This window comes from Narcine bancroftii, chromosome 14, assembly GCF_036971445.1.
Source record: "Narcine bancroftii isolate sNarBan1 chromosome 14, sNarBan1.hap1, whole genome shotgun sequence".
Taxonomy (NCBI): domain Eukaryota; kingdom Metazoa; phylum Chordata; class Chondrichthyes; order Torpediniformes; family Narcinidae; genus Narcine; species Narcine bancroftii.
The window spans coordinates 3,471,550-3,491,065 of record NC_091482.1 but is presented as its reverse complement, the minus strand read 5'-3'; the positions used below and the strand labels follow the sequence as shown (position 1 = coordinate 3,491,065).

General features: G+C 42.8%; 1 protein-coding gene across 7 annotated transcripts in view; it reads right to left on the bottom strand.

Annotated features, from left to right (window-relative positions):
* Positions 1 to 19,516, bottom strand: part of bcas3 (BCAS3 microtubule associated cell migration factor) — a 728,081-nt gene that overhangs the window by 12,820 nt on the left and 695,745 nt on the right. For 2 of the 7 annotated variants that reach the window (XM_069911282.1, XM_069911283.1), the window contains exon 25: positions 18,512 to 18,763. The exons of 3 other annotated variants lie outside the window; for them this stretch is intronic. In XM_069911282.1, coding sequence (XP_069767383.1) covers positions 18,585 to 18,763 — 179 coding nt within the window. In that variant the 3' untranslated portion in view covers positions 18,512 to 18,584. Of the gene's footprint in view, positions 1 to 18,511; positions 18,764 to 19,516 lie in introns of those variants that run through there. 2 more of the 7 variants (XM_069911281.1, XM_069911285.1) reach the window with 2 other exon arrangements.

Below are 19,516 nucleotides of genomic sequence, written 5' to 3'. Positions count from 1 at the left end.
TCTCCATTTGGGCCCAACAGTCCAGTATATATTCTTCATTTCCCAAGAGAGATTTTGGGGGTCACTCCTGACTGGAAAGAATTTGAGTTATAATTCACTGATTTGATGACAAGGACCTGAAAAGCATTTAAAGAATGGGATGGCTGTAGGATTAGTGTCGATGGGGGAGTTGGCATGGATTTAGTAGGCTGAAGTGTTGGTTCAGTGTTCTATCTCTATGACTTGAGGAACTGAAGGTTCTGTAGCAGAGAAAACCTCTCAGCAGTGAAATCGGCCATGAGGATGATGACACAAAGCACCCCCAAACTGTGGCAAGTTTTTAATTCCCTTCAGTTAAGTCAGATTCATTGTCATCTGATTGCACAAGTACAACCCGACAAAACAGCGTTCTCTGGTCCTCGGTGCAAAATACGCCCAACCAGACATAACACACGTACAAATAATACATGTGTAGGACAAGTATTCATAGATACTAATAAATAAACATTGTTTCATGAATATGAAAGTCTTGGATGGTTAGTGTGAGTAGTTCCTTTGTTTGCTCAACATTCTCACTGCCCGTGGGGAGATGAGGAAGCTGCTAAAGGTCCCTTTTATTTAATGAAAAAAAGATGAAACACGAATGTCTGCAGATATCGTAATTGAAGCGAAATGTTGGCAAAACTCAGCAGGTCAAGCATCATACTTCATATAGCAATGATAAAGGTGCATAACCAACATTTTGGGGTTCATCAAGGTTATGAGCAAAATGTAGGCAGGTGTCTGAATGACTTGCTCCGCTGTCGATAACATAGCGATGCTTCCAGCACATCACAGTACTTGGCAGCCACTACACATCAGTAGAAGTTTGCTAAGGTTTATGATATCGTACCAAACCACCGCACACTCCTGGGGATGTAGAGGCGCCAATGAGCTTTCTTCACAATCCCATGAATATGTTGGGTCCAGGAAAGGTCCTCTGAGATAGTGACTCCCAGGAATTTAAATTTTCTCGCCCTCTCCACCTCTGATCCTCCAATGCTCACTGGACTGTACTCCCCTGGATTTCCCTTAAGTCCATAGTGAGCCATCATCCAGAGACAAATATCCTGAATTGCCTCCAATATTTCTCTATTCACATGCAACAAGCATATTTATATTGTAATGTTACAGAAGTACTGCCAAGAAAATCCCAGACATCCATCTGCATGCTGCAACAATGGGATTTTACGCCATTATTGGACTTACAGCTTCTCAAACTTCCCACCATTAGGCAGTCAGCACAGAGAACTCGTGTGCCAAGAAATACAGAACCCGCCCCCACCCCGCATCCAAGGCAATAGATAGCTTTGAAACAAGCAAGCTCAAGAAAGTTTGTCCCTTTAGTAGTAGTGTCAAGATCCAATATATCACAATTTGGTTATGTCATTGAAATTTCCAAACCTATTTATCTAGTGGACTTTTACTTAACATAAAAGGCTTGGATTTGCTGACAGAATGCTACACCTCACCTCAAGAAAGGGTAAATGAACAGAGGGATATTTCAGTTTATTGCACCTTTGAGGACATTACAGGATCAGAAAATTATTTTCAAATACTGTTTATTTTGTAATGTAAAGAACCAATTTAGACACAGGATTTTTTTCTAAACAGCAAAGGGAGAACTTACAGGAGTGTGGGAAAAATAAAATGAGTTTGGTGCGGTGTGGGATTACTGGAAGTGGATGAATCCTTGATTGTTAGGGAAGACTCAGTTGGCTGAAGGGTTTGATTCTGTGCTCTAAGGCTCCATGACTGAAACTTGGAAGCTGAGAGAAAGACGGTAATAGGCCAAGGAAATATAGCCAGGTTGGTAGAACAGGCGTGAGAGGTGGCAGTTGAAATTTAGTGATCAGGTGCTTAGAACTAGGTATCAGAGCCAGGATTTAAGAGGGTGATAAGGCTCCCAAAGGGCCTCGGGTGATGAAGACATCCTTATCATGTTGTTGGTTTGGATCAGGAGCTTGGGTGGCTGATGTATCGAACAGGAGTTTGTGGGGGGCTCCAGAGGCAGTGGGAGCAGTTGAGACTAATCCACAGACTCTCAGTGACATTCTCTTTTGCTTCTCCTTCTTTCTCTCTTACTGTAAGGGGTACCGGGCGGCACTAAGTGTGACTCTTTGTCTACCTTATAGCAGGCAGAAGGCAATTTCGTGTAGTATTAGAAGTTCTGTATTATTACATGACAATAAAGGAATCTTGAGAAATGAAGTTTATGAATAAATGATGTTTATTGTTATGTACATATGTACAATGTACAGATGCAATGTACTTGTGGCAGCTTCCCAAGTACAAAATGCACACTAAGTAATAGCACAAAAGAGAGAAAAAACAGATGATTGATAAAGTTGGCTGGTAGTGCAGGGAATGCTCTATGTCAGTTGTGCAGACAGTTCAGTGGTGGTCTTGGAAGAGATGAGATAGTTAGTTTAAGAGCCTGCAGCCGTTGGTGAAAAATTGTTCTTGAACATGGAGGTACCGATTATTTGGGTTTTGTACCTTCTGTCTGAAGGTAACAGCAAGAAGAGAGCATAAGCAGAGTGATGGGGTCTTTTATGAATTTGGTTGCCTGAAGACAGTGCCTTGTGTAGATGAGGATACAAGATACATGGCAGGTAGGATCTGGAGCCGTAAAATAGACCCGTGGGAACAATTCTACAGGGGTAACAAGAACTAAAAAGTCTGGGAGTTTATGCACATAGTTCATTGAAATTGCCAGGGCAGGTTGAGAACATATGCAATCCTGGAATTTATAAATAGACAATTATAATTAACTCTCTAGTTCAGCCACAACTAAGTACTGTGCCTAGTGTTGGATACCACATTGTGAAGTGATCTGATATTTGTAAAACCATGAAAGTTACATATATTGTAGGCAGAGAATGATCCTTTATAATGTTAGACTGGTCAAGTATGAGGGGAAATATGGAACAAAGAGAATTGGTGAACGAACCAAAACTGGCCTAAGGGATTTTATTTGCACAAAGCCAGTGGCTAGCAGGGGTAATAGTGGTCAGGTTAACCTGCAGAATTCACTAGTGTGGACAGGTCTTTTTATGGTGCTAGTGTGGTTTATGATTTTAGGGTAGTGAGGGGAGGTTCAAGAGATGAAAAAAATGTTCTTGAAATTAGTGATGTTTGTCTTCAGGCTTCTATGCCTTCTTCCCAAAGGTAGCAGAGGTTGTGGCCAGGATAATGAGGACTGTTTATGATGTTGACTGACATCATGTGGATGTTTGTAATGGATGGGAGCCTAAATGCCATTTATCTTCCTGTGCTTTGCTTTCAGTGACCAATGGATGCCAACATTTTCTTATATCTCACTGTGTAAAAAGGACTCAGTACTTTTATTATTTATACCAATGTGGAAACCTTCATATTTCACTACATGACGCACTGGCTGTCATGTTGCTGGCCCTTCACTTAGTATGCCAATGCACCCTTGAAGCCTCTTTGCTTCCTCGCATCACGACATCATTTCAATTCTTGTGGTATCGCACTAATCACAGCTTGCCAACCTGAGAAGGACCTATTTATTCCTACTCTTTATCTTCTATTAATGCATTCCCTCAATCCTTGCTATTTCCCTGAGTTCATGCGGTCTAACACTTGGCCAACTGCTTTATATATGAAACCTATGGAAATCCAAGTTTACCACATCTATTCGTTTCCCTTCATCCACTCGACTAGATACACCCTGATGCAATTCCCATAGATTAGTCAAACACAACTTATCTTTAAAAAGAGTAAAATACAAAAGTCTGCGGATGGTGTGACTGTAGTAAAAGCACAAAAATGCTGGAGGAACTCAACAAGCCTTAGCCCCAAAATGTTGGTTATATATCTTTACCACCTATGTACGCTGTGAGACCTCCCGAGTGCCTCCAGTATTTTTGAGTTTTTATCTTTAAAAATCCACGCTGACTCTCCTCAATCACGTTTCTTGATAATTCATAATTTACGAGTTTCCAACATTTTCCTAACTGCCAGTGACTAATCGAATGGGGGTTAGTGGTTTTCTTTCTCTACCCTTTCTTCAATGGTGGGATTACATTTCTCTTCTCTTCAAATTCCTTTCCTGGGTGTCAACATCTCTGAAGATTGATCCTGGTCTTCATATTAATGCAATGTTGAGGAAGGCTCACCAGCATCTATACTTTGTGAGGTATTTGAGGAGATTCGTTAGGTCACCAAAGACTCTTGCAAAAGTCTACAGGTTGCATCACTGTCTGCTACGGAGGTACCAATGCACGGGACAGGAAAAGACTAGAGAGAGTTATTACCCGGCCAGTGTCATCACTCTATTAAGATCTTCTTTAAGAGGTGGTGGCTGAAGAAAGCAGCTTCAATCAGCAAGGACACTCTCCAGCCAGGCCATGCCCTCTTCTCACTGCTACCATCAGGAAGGAGGTTCAGGAGCTTGAATTCAAACACCCAACGGTACAAAAAGAAGCTTCTTCCCCTCCGCCATCACCTTCTTCCCCTCCGCCATCAGCTTCTTCCCCTCCGCCATCAGCTTCTTCCCCTCCGCCATCAGCTTCTTCCCCTCCGCCATCAGCTTCTTCCCCTCCGCCATCAGCTTCTTCCCCTCCGCCATCACCTTCTCCCCTCCGCCATCAGCTTCTTCCCCTCCGCCATCAAATTCCTGAATGAAACTACCTCTCCTCTTTTGCACTAATTTATTTGCTCTTAAAATGTAATCGATAGCACCCGTGACGCTGCTGCAAAACAACAAATTTTGTGACACATGTTCATGACAATAAATTCTGATTCTGATTCCAATCTGTAGAAAACATTCCAGAGTATGTAGAGGTTTGGAAGATAATAACAGAAAGTCTACTGTCTCTCAGACCACCTCTTTCATTCTCAGGAATGTAGGTCATCAAGTCATTGGGACCTGGCCATTTTCAGACTGTTAACTCTTCTATTCTTAATTTTTTACATATAATTTTATTTCCTAACAAATCAGCCCTTTAGCTCTCCAATATTTCTGGGAGGAATTTTGTGCCTTCTTCCGTGAACTCAGTTCCCCTGCTATTTCTCTTTGCTCTATTACATAATTCTCCTATCTCTAAAGAGAGATATACATGATTGTGCAGCAAATGGAGGAATTTGTATTATGTGCAGGCAGATTTTTAGATTGATTTGGGCATCACGTTCGCCGCAGACACTGGACCTGGTGCTTGTTCATGTGCTCTGCTGTTCCGTGTTCTATATACACGTAAAGAGCCCTTGCTTGTCTTTCCCTTTTAACGCAGATTCAGAAGCTCTTACAGCCCGGCTTCTCACTGATTTGCTCTCAATCCTGTGTAACTTGCCATCCAATTTTAATCAATTTCCTGATTTCACGCTTATCCTGAATTCCAATCCTCAGCCTTTCTCGAACATCTTCCATTTTTAGCTAGTCTGGCCTAGATGTGACTCCAGACATAACTCATTCAGCCCGCTGATGTGATTAAGCAACATCCTTGTACCATAAAGAAATCGCTCTTTATTCCCTAACATTTAATGTCTCCCCATTACTTTCCATCCCTTGGGCTGGAATTTAAATGGACCAAACAGAAGAATTGTCAGTAAAATAAAGCAAACCAATTTTGGTTGTTACAAACCAATTCATAGTGGATGTAGGCATGCTGTAAAATTGCATAAGTGCCAATCTTACCAAGAGTTTGAACAATGTGAAGGCTTCAATGGGAGACATTCTTTCCAAGAATAACACGCTCATCTTATCAGCCCAAAACCCTCAAAATTTAAGCAAAATTAAACAAAAGCCATCAGAATGAAGAACAGTATTGCATTTTCAATCTTTCCCCTGTGGTGTGTTCAGAAGGCTTTTTGAAAATCAGATTGGCACTTTCCGGGAGTGAATAAAGATGGAAAGATGCTGGAAAAGGCATGTCAACTGCGGTGGTGTCAGAATATAGTTTATACCAAATGAGAATGCTTCCTCCAAACTGAGTGTCGAAACGCAGTGTTATTTTTAGAGTGGCTGTTGCATCAACACCAACAATAACTTGCACTTATATGACACCACTAGTAAAACAGCGAAAGGGACTGCAAAGGTGCAATATCAGACAAAATTGGATGGCAAGTTACACAGGATCGAGGGGCAGAGGACCACTGCCTGGTCAAATGGATTTTGAGCAGCATCTTAAAGTGGGAGAGAGGGTGAATGTTATCAGAGGGAACCTAGAAACATTAAGGCATGGTTACGAATGTTGGTACAAGGGAAAATGAGGAATATGTTGGAAAAAGAGGGGTGTAAAAATCTGTAATAAGTGCCAAAGGTTACAGAGCCTTGTGGCAAGTAAGATCGATACCTCTTTGCCATTTCCAGGGAACACTGCCTTGTGAAAGACAGGTGCTTATCATCTTAATTTTTTAAATTTAGACAAACAGCCCGGTAACAGGGCCTTTTGGCCCACGAGCCTGTGTCACCCAATTAACCTACAACTCCTGGTACGTTTTGAAGCGTGGGAGGAAACTCGAGCCCCTGGGAAAGACCAATGCAGACATAGCAAGAACATAAAAACTCCTTATAGACAGCATTGGGTTCAAACCTTGGTCCCGATGGCTGGCATTGTAACAGCATTGCACTAATCACTACACTGACCTTGCTGCTCTTTACTTATGTCTTTTAAGTCAGCTATTCTCAATGGGGGCTACAGGATATTTAAACTGGAATTTTAAAAATGTTTTCCATGTAGTTGGTAGAGGAGAAGTACATAAGAAACCAATTACACTTGACTGCTTCACAGGGAAGAGGGCCCATAAACTTTGAGCAGAGTCCTAAAGGGGCCACAGCCAAAAGAAGGTTGAGAATGGCTGCTCTAAGCTAAATAGAAAAGATTCCAAGGTGATGATGGGAATGTCAATTTATGTCCCTCAATCAATATTATTTAAAAACAGGCATCTCATAACTACCTCTGGGCCTTGCCAATGTTCCAAAGTGAAATATTGATCGCAACTTTAAAATTGCTTTCTTGGCATCACAGCACTTTGGGGTGTTTTCGAAAATGTCTGTTTCAGACAACTTGAGCAGCACAGTTAACACAACGCCTTTACAGTGCCAGCAATCGGGACCGGGGTTCGAATCTCGCACTGTCTGTAAGGAGTTGGCACGTTCTCCCTGTATCTGCGTGTGCTTTCCCCAGGGGCTATGGTTTCCTCCTGCTGTTCGAAATGTACTGGGAATGTAGATTAATTGGGTGTAGATTGAGCGGCACGGGTTCATGGTCTAAATTTAACATTTTTTAAATATGGTGATCTTCAGCTGACTACAGTGATGGACTAGACTCAATATCTCCGGCTAATTCAAATTCCATATTTTAAAAATGATTTTGTAATTTATACTTGTCAACATCAACAATGTGACAAAGTGAACATAGAGGTAATAGATCAGTTTTAACGAACAATAGCTTGCGCTCGATATGCATGATTTCCAAAGTCCAAGCTTCTTTACATCAATGTAACCGTGTGATGAACCCCCCTGATAAATTGGCTGCAGAATGGTGCTTAGGTCTGTAGCTCAAGGCTCCTTCTGTTGGTGATAAGTCAACACACCCTGTCGCTCACAGGGCCAGTGTACAGGCCCTTCACACCAAGCCCCTAGTATCATCTAGCAAACACAAAGTGTCCTCCCTTCTTTGTAAAGTAGCTCTCCTTTTGCCTGCCTCTCTGGCAAATTGTTCTGAAGAACCTTTTGCCGTGAGGACTGAATTCATTCTACTCTTAAGTGACAGAGTGGCAGGATGCATAAATGATACAATGACCCAGTCCTGATGTATCAGTGAAGGGGAAGCTAGGGCAGCTCTGAATAGAAGAGATTCTTCCTCATCATCTCATACTGTCACAATGAATTATTGTCAGATCCTGCGCAATGAAAGCAGCATCCTCAAATCAATGGGACACAATTCTGCCCATGGAGCTCAGAAAAATGCAGGCCACTTTTCACTCACTGTTCTTTCTCGCAAAGCATCAGGCTATTTAGGTCCAATCTTAATGTGTGCTCCTTTCCTTTTCTTTGGTGCCTTGAAGTAGTCAAGGTGAGGAGGGAGGGAGGGAGGGATGGGGCAGGTTAAACCTACTCCCCATTTTAACGCTAGACCCAGTAGGAGAAAAGATACAATCCCCGGTCTGCAGCTGAGCTTGGGTTACATGAAGGGCTGTAAAAGTAACTGGCTACAGTTGTTCAGCAGGTTCATGAAGCCTGCTCCCTGTTCCTGGTGGCCAAATCATCACAGCTAAATCATTGTTTCCCCCCTCACCTATTCTGTTATGTCCACAGTCTTGGGAGAGCTAAACGAGAGCGAAAATCCACAGGGTGAATAAGGAGAGAACATTCTTGGAAGTGAACTTGTTCAACTTTCCCAGGTGATCAAAAACAAACCAGGAGGCCAAGATTACATGCAAAGATAGAGATAAGGGGGCGAGAAAAGGGGAGATCAAAGGAGGGTTCTGGATTGAGACAAGGTCTGGGAAGGTAGAGAGATGGGTCAGAAGGAGCAGAGATGAGGTTTGGGATGTGGAAGAGACAATCTAGGGATGTGGGGTGAGAGAAGGGTCAGGACAGGCCAGGAAGGAAGGAGGTTGGTCAAGGGAAGGATCATAGGGGCAGGAACTGAGGGATTAATTGCCACATCTGACACAATAATCATCTTCTCCATATGTTGAAACATCATTGCTAAAAATCCCAAATCTGTGAAAGTCTTCCCTGCTTCCTAATCTTTTAAAAGCTCAAATTAATATCACCTAATCATTCATTCCAGGTTTACTGCATCTTCACTTTTCAACCTTGATATGTCCTACACTATGAACTTTGCCCTATTACCTTCCACTTCAATAAGCTTTAAGATGATTGGCCCAATATCGATCCTTTCATAAGCAGATGAGTTAATTATCAGCCAGAGATTCCCACATATTGACTGGGCAGTGAGGAAGAAACAAAGATTTATATTGTCAAAAAATAAATTCAGAAAATTGCTTTGTGAGTGTCTACCTGTTGTGCTGTGCAATTTCTAAAGGAACTAAATAACCCCTAGTGAGTAAACAGAGAGAAGCTGGTGGGACTCAGAACGTCAGGCAGTATTCATGGATAGAAATAGTCAGTCTATGTTTAGAGCTAGGACACTTTATAGAGACAACTTTATCAATTTCTCTAAACTCTGACGGTGCAGTCTGGTACCCCCCAGTTTAGAATGATCTACAAAGAAATGGGAGGCACGTGTACCTTAAATATCAGTCCACTGCATTAAAGGATAAAGGCAGGACAAGTTCTGGGAGTCTGCGGAGGGAATGAAAACTGGAGCAATTTCTTTCGCGAGAGGTTGTGGCTGCTTTGGAAAGAAAATCTGCACCTTGTCCAACTCAGAAACCTCATGCAGTGTCTTTGTAAACTGCAGGAGGTTCAGATAGTTGGGTGAGATAAGAAAAGAGAAGAGGGATGGAGAGAGAGAAATAAAGATATTTTGCCAGGAAAAATGACACTTTTGTCCCAAGACAGCAGCAAACCAACTGCACTTGGTGCTAACTGACAAATCTCCCCATCTTTCAGGTCAGTGAACTATCATCGAGGCTCGCTAGCTCATGCCGTAATTGGCTGTTTTTCATGGACTCAGATGTTGCATTAAATAAAGTTCACACACTACTGTGACATCTCCCCACAGAATGAGCATGGGATCTTTCCGTTCGGAAGGTTAAGTTTAACATTAAATTTGGCCTGAGAATTTCCTAACCATTTTCGAATAAAAACACAAAAGGTTAGAAATGTTCAGCAGGACCGACAGTGTCTGTGAATAAAGAAACGGAGCAAGTTTCAGGTCAATGACCAAAAATTCTACCATCTCAAGTATTCTCCACAAATTCATCCTGAGTTGTTTATTCCTTCTCAAAGATTTTCTCGATGGATGATTCTCGATGTAGATAATTCTGATCTATTTTGACTTCAAGTTCCAGTTTATTGTCCCTGTGAGAAGGGTCTGCTCCACAATCAATCCAGCAAGTCAACATGTATTATTTCTCTGAAGGAGGGGAAGATAATATTTATAGTCTCCTGACCAGTTTCTAGGGTACAGGCTCTGCTGCCTGATCGTGGCTGCAGTCTGGCCAGTCCCTGAATTGTCAAATTCTCGTACCTCTAATTTTCACACAACTTTGAGATCTCTGCATTCCTACAATGTTAACTCCTTGTGAATTCCTTTGCTGCATCATGAGTGACTTCCTTTGGTAGCTCAGATTAAATGCCTGAAATCCTGTCATTAAACTTCTCTTCACCTTTAAAAATCTCTTTTGACCAAGCTTCAGATTAGTTTGTGTTGATCTTTGACAATGACTGCTCTTCTTTAAGTATGTTTTGGCACGGTTTTACCATGCTGTTGGAGCTACATAAATGCAAATTATTGTTGTGAGGTAAATAGATGCACCAGACAGGAACTGAAATTGGCTGGTTCCCTTGAGCCTCTAGTTTTGAGAGGTCTCCTACCCATCCTGTGGGCAGATAGCCAAACCAGATGGACATTTTAGCAGTGAATATTGCTTTTGAGCAGTCATGTACGTGAGGGGGTTAAAACCACAGCCGGAATGGTAGATTATAAACACTTACTGCATGAAAAATGGTCCATCGGATCAGCACAGGATGTGTGTCCTTCTGACCGGATGCCTGGAAGCTGTCACTGATTTCAATAAATGAATCTCTTTGTAACAAGACCGACACTGGGTCATCCACATCATCTTAAAAAAAAAGGCCATTTTGAAAATGAACTATTAAACCATTGGAGATTGTTTATTCTTGTTCTACCCAAAATTCTCTCGTTTTCCTTTCACCAAATTTACCATTTATGGTGATTTAACCCTTTGCTCTTCTGGGTATTTCTCTGCAGGCTGAGACGTTTCTGCTGACCGACAAGCAACTCCCACAGACTGTCTGGCAGTTCCAGTGTACACGAGGCTCCCCAAGCCAGTCGCGCCACGGGATCTTCACTCATGCACTGTGATGGGGAAACAAGATTAGGTGGGAACTGACTGATGTACACGTTTCCTGCATTACAACGCTGACTGCACTTTCAAAATCCCCCACTGGCTGCGGAGCGAGTTGAGGAAATCATGTTGTGAAAGTTGTTACACAATGAAAGAATAGTTGGGCGGTAGTAGTAACAGATCTTGGGTCAGAATTACCAAGGTGTGTTGCATACCTTAGAACTCTTTTCACCTCTTCTTTACACAAGATGCTCAGAACATCTGTAAGTAATTTCAAATATGCCTGACGAGCTCATGCCTCATGGGATGTCACGGTGCATCTGAGCTTCTTGTTAGGAATGTTTTCTCTGATCAGTGCTATGCTACAAGAAAGCCCAAATGTACAGATGTACAAACCTCCCCACCTCTGTTTCCCCCTTCCCTGCAGCAACTCTTTCAAATCCAGCTAAAGAAATCGAATCCCAGTTTCTCCCAGCTGAAATTGCAAAAAAAGTTGTGCCTGAAAAATAGGTCCGAAACCAGCCTCCAGCCAAAAAGGCAGTGCAGACCATGAACAGGCCTGCCTCAGGTATATGGGACAAGGGAAACATCCTAATTTGTTTAACAGGGTGCACAGAAATGAATGGTGCCTTTCACACACCCTGTGATGACTTAACACCTGCATTTGCCTGATGAGCCAGTGGAGAGAAGAGTGAGCAGTGAAGTTCTGTGAGTGCTGGGTGCATGAACAGGGTAAGGATACAATGGGGTAGCACCCCTTCCTTTTGCTTACATCACCCACCTAAAAACCCTGCACAATCTCACAATGTCCCAAGCATTTTAATGCACCTTTGATGTACTGTGGGAACCACAACAGTGGACTCCTGCTCTCACCAACTACACGATAATGACAAAGTAGTGTTTTAGAAACATCGATAATTTTTACCAGAACACCTGAAACAAATGAAGTGTCACAAGAGCTGTACGCTGTCCTTAATTCAATATTAGGTACGTAAGAGTATATTTCCCGCTGCAAGGACCCCCTTGATACCACACTGAAATGTTTGAGCTATGATGGGTACATATCTCTGCACAAGGTGAAGCCACACTCACCAACATGTAGCCTGCTCTTCAAATATTTCTCTGGCTTCCTTATTTGTAGCCTTGCAGAAAGAGAGTTGCAATTTTTTAAAACTTAAATCCAGAAATAAAATCACTGGCAAGTTTTCAAAGGGTCAAAAGACCTTTCAACCTTTCCTCCTGAAATTTCCAGTCAGAAACAAGGAGCTCACAGCTGATGTGAGGAGTGTTCGCCTCAGGAACCAGGCAGATATTAATAAATCTCGCCAGTTCATTTGACCTTATAGGTCTCTTATCTGCTATTCCAGAGTTCAAACATCCTGGTAACACTCAGTCATCACCACCTCAGGCATGCTGTGCTGCGATAAATCACGCTTTTCTTGAACTCTTGGGGTTAATGTCTTCGAATTGATGGGTTTGCCCTCTAGCTTTTCCTCATCCTATCTGAAGTGGCTGGGGTCTGGTCCCGTATATGCTGAAAGCTCACCAGTACCTCATACAAAGGGTCACTTTTTCACCACAAAACAAATCCAATAACTTTGCTAGTCAAAGGCTGTCCATATTTGCGGGAATCTCTGAGTATAAGAGGATCCTTGGACCATCTCAGTGTTTCCTTTACAATATTTTAAAAATAGTTTCCTTGTACCATGAGGAATTAAAGGCAATTCCCTCTAATTCTTTCAGTTTTTACAACCCATTTTCCATTAAATAAGAATATTAGAACATACACTGAAATCAAGAGACCACCTGATCTCTCAGATTTCTCTGCCAAGTCAATAACATCACGCCAAATCCAACATAAATGCCACCTTTCCACTTGTTTCCCACACCTCTTCATTTCCCTATATCCCAAAAATCACCTCAAAATACACGACTGAGCCTCCATCACACTCTCGGGTGGAGAAAAATGTGATTAATTTCAATGCTGAAGTCTTATCCTGAGATAATTCACTGTAATAATAAAATCTCCAGCCAGAAGAAACTGCGTAACAGCAAGCCTCATGATACTTCCATGTTTGCAAGAAGGGAACAATGAGAAGGTGGAGGGACTCAGCGAGCCAGGTAGCATCCAGGAGGAAAGGTCTTGCGTCAGGACCCCTTATTAAGATTAAAATAGGAGGGGTGACATCAAGCATAAAAAGGTGAGTGGGTTTTTTTTATCCATGGATGCTGCTTGATTCCAGCCTCTGCAGATTTTGTGTTTCTCTTGTTTGCAGAAAGAAATTCCACAAATTTATCTGAGTTGACGAGTGGTTTGGAACCAGATCCCACATGATACTCTAATCACTCAGTAATGCAGAGGCCATTTTGTGGCCTTTCTTTGCTCAAACCCATTTCCCCTTTTAGGTTCCTTCATTCACCCTCTTCTCATTCCTCGTGCCACCTCTCTCCTATGCACCACCTCGATTGCTCACCTTCCATTCCCTAATTCTCTCCTCCACCTCTCCTCATTTTATACTTTTCCCTGCACACCTTCCCTTCTTCTTCCCTCCTTCATTCTTCCTCTCCTCACCCTCTCCCACCTGATCTCCCCGTCCCTTACTCATTCCCTTACTCCTTCCTCCATCTTTCTCTCCCTACTTTCCCCCAGCTCCTCCTCTTCCACTATCCCCTCATCTCATTCCCCCAACCACCTCCTCTAATGCTCACCAATCTTCCTTCGCCCCTCTAAGATGTATCACACCTTTTTTTCCCTCTTGCTCCCATCTTCTCCCTTCATTTTTGCTCTTCCCCTTTGCTTCTTTTTTTCGACTCCCCCCTCCTGATTCTATCCTCCTGCCTTCTCTTTTCCCCTTTCTGTTCTCCCTCCTTCTTCCCACTCTCTCTTTTCTTCACGTGCCTTTTCCTTTCCATTCTTTCTTCCTCTTTTCTTATTCAAGGGGTCTCCTGGCTTAACCTCTGCTGCTACGAAGCTACATGCAAAAGGACTTGAGCAGGGCAGGCCAGACCTTAGCAAAGCATAATAGTTGCAGCGAATACCACATGGGCATACACAAGACAAACTTTTCCTAAGATATCACATATGATCACAGCTCCAAAGATGCCTTCTTGCAGAGTTAGTGAACTTACTTGGCTGGGCCATTTCCCATTCCTGATTGTGAAGTGCTGACTGACCCCTCGTGATTTAGATCATCCACAGAACTAGAATTAGTGGCGATGCCTTCCCAAGATAAGGATCGCATGGGGTGAACAGCTACTTACACAAGCCATTGGAAGTCCTGTGCAGTTACGCACCTTCTCAATACTTTTCCAATGCACTATTCAAGATAATTCCAAATATCATACAACTTTTTGCAGTAATATTATTCACCATAACGTGTGCATGTTGAAACTGAATTTATTTTTCAGACATGCATTCAGACTTCAGTTTTGACAAAGAATTACTGTCCTGAGTACACGTTCAGGCCATGGCTACACTATTTGTCCTCTGGAATAATTAAGCTCTCGTTGCAATGGCTTGGAATGGTGCAAGCTGTAACCCATGGCAACGGTGTCTGTGCATTCACAGGACGACGGAGAAACAGTCTGGAGAGCAGTTGGAGAACTAAAGCAGTGTTTCTGCATCCTCCCGCGGCAAGCCCCATAGGAAGGAAGCTACCTCTCAATGGAGCAAGGGGAGAACATCGCTCAGTCAGCATGCACTCACGACACTCTTGTCCACACATTAGCCATAAGCCCAGATGGCTCATTGGGAATCCAGATGTGACTAATTATACCTCTAAAGAGCAAATGAAATAATGAATAATAATAGACACCATTGCTGGTCGTGTAATCTTAACACCCAATCAAAGGGTGTTTACAAGCAAAATAGTACGAAGGAAAAGCAATATTTTTTCCATTGTCCTTGTTTACAGCACGGTAGTAATGGCTAGCTGTTAAATAATTATGCAGTATGTTTATCTGTATTGTGTGCAAATAAGAGGGGTTTAAAATTTTTAATTTAGACCTACAGCATGTTAACAAGGCCTTCCGGCCCACAAGCTCTAATTCTTCTAAAATGAGTGCAACTGAGTGATGTAGTTCCACAAAAATTGATCAGAAATTTGACAGCAAGAGGAGGTCACAGGCTGGGCGAGTTATTATGAGTGATTCGCCTCATGACATTGTCTAATCAGGAGTGTTAGGGAATGCTCTGCATTGCCTGGATGAACGCAACGTCCACAGCACTCAAGAAGCTTAGTGCCATCCAGTAACCTGCTGAGTTTCCCCAGCATTGGTGTGTATTGCACAGCAATCAAAGAGCCAGCACTTTCCTGTTTAACTCCAACCTGCTTGAGTGGTGCCCCATCCATAACTCTGTGCAGACATTCCTTCAACCCAGCAGGGTTCTTGACCTGAAACAGTTACTGTTTCTCCTTCTCCAGGTGCTACCTAACCTGTTGAGTGTTTCCAAGTTTTTATCCATTTCAAATTTCCAGTATCTGTAGTGTTTTGAGTGTCATCGCCAGAGCCGTGCCATCTCCAAATTACACTCATTTGGCGACTCTTGACGGCATGGCCAAATCTGGAAGGGAGGCTGGAGAGTGTGCGAGTAACTTCTATCTCCAGGAGGGACAAAAGAAGACAGTACCATGGAATACCGTGCAGGTTCATCTCCTGATCAGAAACCAAACATCTTTCATCAATCCTTCATTGTCACCGAGTCAAAGTCCTGGAACTCCCTACGCGAAGGCATCAGAAGGACTGCATCAGTTCCAGAACCTGGTTCACTTACCACTTTCTCAAAGACACTATGGTTGGAATACTGCTTACCACAATGTTATTAAAGTGTCAGCGACCTGAGTTTGAATCTGGCGCTGTCTGTAAGGAGTTTGTGCCTGGGTTTCTTCCACATGCTCTGGGCTCCACCCTCATCCAAAGCATAGAGGGGTTGTAAGTTAATTCAGGTGCAATTGAGTGGCACAGGTTTAAATGGCTGGAATTGGCTTCTACCGTGTTGTAAGGAAAATTTTTAAAAAATAATTAGGGAGGAGGATAAATACAGGCTTTTTCCATGGTTCAAAATTTAAATAACTCGAAGAAGCCTTACCTTGCAAACATCTGCAGATCTCAGACAAAGCAAACCTAATCTTTATAAAACTATAAGGTCTAACGTCGGTTAGAACGACCTGTTCTCAAACTTCTTGGAACTGCAACAGCAATGTTGAGTTTTCTACATTAGAGCTGAGACATTCTCAAGATTACGGAGGAGAAACCTCTGGAAGGGAGGCTGGAGAGTGTGCGAGTAACTAGCACAGAAAAGGAGTCCAGGCCAAGGGCAAATCAGCCATGGCAGGCTTGAGGAGCTGAGTGTCCTATTCCTCATTCTGCTTCCTTAAGTTTTAGGTTTTTATAAACAGTTAGGATGGCCAATCAGCATCCCAGTCCAGCATTCAAATTTTCCACAAATTTACTGATCTTTTCAACCTTTAGAACTCCAATCCCAGAGTCACGGGTTATTCTTACCACTAATTCATTGCATGTAGATGCATGTCCATGGCTAATCAACACCATTTATATGGATGATGGCATCGTCGACTTTCAATACGATTTCTATGCAATATCCTTCATAAGCATCTGTTAGGGGACATTAATCAAAATATAGAAATGCTGGAGGACTTCATCCAGTCTCGCAGAGTTCATTGGAAGTAAAAATATATCACCAATCTTTCAGCCTCAGCCCTTCCTCAAGATATGAATGAAAGGCTGGGGAAAGAAATGGGGAAATGAATGTGCGGGGGAGGTGGGGGTGGGGGGGAATAGTCCAGACCGACAGACAAAAGGTGTTAATTGGATATGATAAGAAGAAAGGTGAGAATTGATTTTAGGTCTGTAAAAGGAGACAGGAAAAAGTAGAGAGAGAGAAGAGCTAGAGGAAAGAAGACAGGGGGAAGAAGGTGGAGAGGGTGGGTTCTAATGGAAAATGGAGAAGTTAATGTTAATGACGGAAGATGAGGCATTGATCCTCCAATTTGCAGGTGGTATTACTGTGTTTTGACTACAATTATCGTAGGTGTCGACTTTGTATTTGGTCTCCAGCACTAAACATAAGTGACATTCTGTCGTTCTCCTCCCATTCAGTTCCTTAACTTCACCAGACACAAGTGTGTCCAATGGGTGTTGGGTATTTTTGTACTAATTTAGTGCTGGCAACTCAAAATTTCAGTGCTCAGGAGAATCTTGTTTGGATTCATTCAATGGACATTCTGCCCCTCTAAATTATTGAATGGACTACTGCTCTTCACAATGATCTAACTCAGGTAAAACTGTTACTTTGTGCTAAATCCATCTTTGCCTCAATTACTAATTCACTGTTAACCACAAAATACACAGAGGAAAGGTATGCAATGACGAAGAGGTTAAAGTCTTCAAATCTTCATGTTCAAATTCAGTAGCAGCTTCCTTCACTGTAACCAGAGTTGGAGCAGCTCTTGGATTTCAGTGTTGTAAGGGTGAGGAGGTACAGAGATACTGAACAGCAAGTTCATGGAAGCATCTGAGCACAGGAGTGAGAGTTTTAATGACAAATATTAAGACTCCGTTAAATAATGTATTGTTTTTCCTGTGGGCTTGAATGAGCACGAGGACTTTGTTGATAATGTCTAACAAGCATTAGGTGCATGTGATGGGATGGTGTGTTTCCTGAAACCTCAGCATGCTAGCAGAGAAGCACTAAAGGTACCCTTGGTGCAAGGTCTTCTGTTCCAGTCTAAAGGACGCCCTTAGCTCCCTCTGCCATGGATGTTTCTTTGTTTTAATCCAGCCAATGCACAGCTTCATGTACATTCTGACTGTGGCTCCACAAAGAGTTAAAACCATGTTCTGCACAAAGCAAAGCTTCAGTGGGTGGGATAGGTATGGTGGGGGTGGGGAGTGTAGAATTGGTAGATGGTGGAGGGGGGGGAGAGAATGGGATTGGTGCTGGTGCTGTGGGATTGCTCAATGTGGTCAGTAATGAATTTTATGTTACATTAAAGCCACATAAATGGTCGTCCCAGCACAGACAACAAGTGGCCAGGCACCAGGGGCTAATCTAATGATGTAAAAATAGAGACAGTACCAATTATATGGCAGCCCATACCACACTGCTGCAGGGACTCCCAATGAATAGCTACAAATCAAATTACAGGCTAATAGACGCACTACAAGAGGGGGCAGTCAATGCTAACTGCATTATAGCCTTGTGACCTTTCTGCTCTGAGCTGCACGGCCCAGACTCAGACTTGCACCCTCTGGAATATGAAAGAGCCTGTTGTTAAGGAAAGCAGTTGAACAAGGCAGTATCCCTAAATGAGTTAAACACGAAGCTGTCAAAGTTTCTCTTTGTTTATGTGTCATTCTCTTGATATCCAGCTCAACCTTTCCATTACAAGCACATGGGCAATAAATAGTAAACACCTCTTGCTTTACTGGTATTTTGTTCTCCTTCAGCCCTGCAACCTTGAGAGCTCTCTACTCCTCACGATCTCTGGCTCAAATCTGAGATCTACTGGGGGTCATGGCTTCAGTTACTTAAGATCAGTCATGTACCACCCTGCGTCTTTACCCTACTCTTATCCTCTTCTTCCTAGGCTAATGCAGATCAAGGAAATCATGACTCCAGTCTCATTCTGTACATTCTGAGATGGCCCATGAGTGCCACACGGGATCAACAGATACTGCCACAGGTGGAGCAGGTGATGTTCCACAGGGCAGTAGATGTCTTGCTGGGAGTCTTGTTTGCACTTGGCCTCTGCAGAGGGTACAGAAAAAAAAATTCAGTAATAAATAATGTGCAAAATAAGAGTTCTTAAATGAGTCCATGATTGAGTCTGTTGTTTAGGAGTCTCATGGTAGAGGGGGAGCAACTGTTCCTGAACCTGGAGGTACGAGTCTAGTGGCACCTATACTTCTTTCCTGATGACAGCAGTGAGAACAGAGCGTGTGCTGGGTGGTGTGGATCCTTGCTGCCCTCTGATGACAGTGATCCATGTATATTTTCTCAATCGTGGCAAGAGTTTGCCTGTGTTCAAGGCGATTTGAAAATGCACTTTCCTCTGTCCTCTTTTAAATCTCTTCCCATCTCTGAGCTCAAGAGCTTGTTTCAGAGGTCTACTGTCAGGCAAGTGGACAGTGTGGCTGGTACACCGGAGCAGAGCCTCGGTGCTTGGGATTTCTGCTTGGCAGAGGATGGTGGTACTGGTTTGCCCATTCTACCAATCATCTGGAATATTTTCTCAAGTGCGTTGGTGATGCTTTTCCAGCTCTTGAAGAAAGTTGTCTGTGTATGTTATAAGTTGTTTGTCTCCAAAGCAAGAATTATTGCTGTTCTCTTGCACTAGGAACTTAGTTCTGGATTTGAGGTCTTGGTCTTTACCTCAATTTGCCAGGCTGAGCAACTCACTGGGCATAGGGCTGGTGGCCATCTTCACTAAAAGATGTGACTCCTGTGATAGCGAAAGTGATCCACATTTTTCAGGATCTTGTTTAGGAACTGGAATTTTGA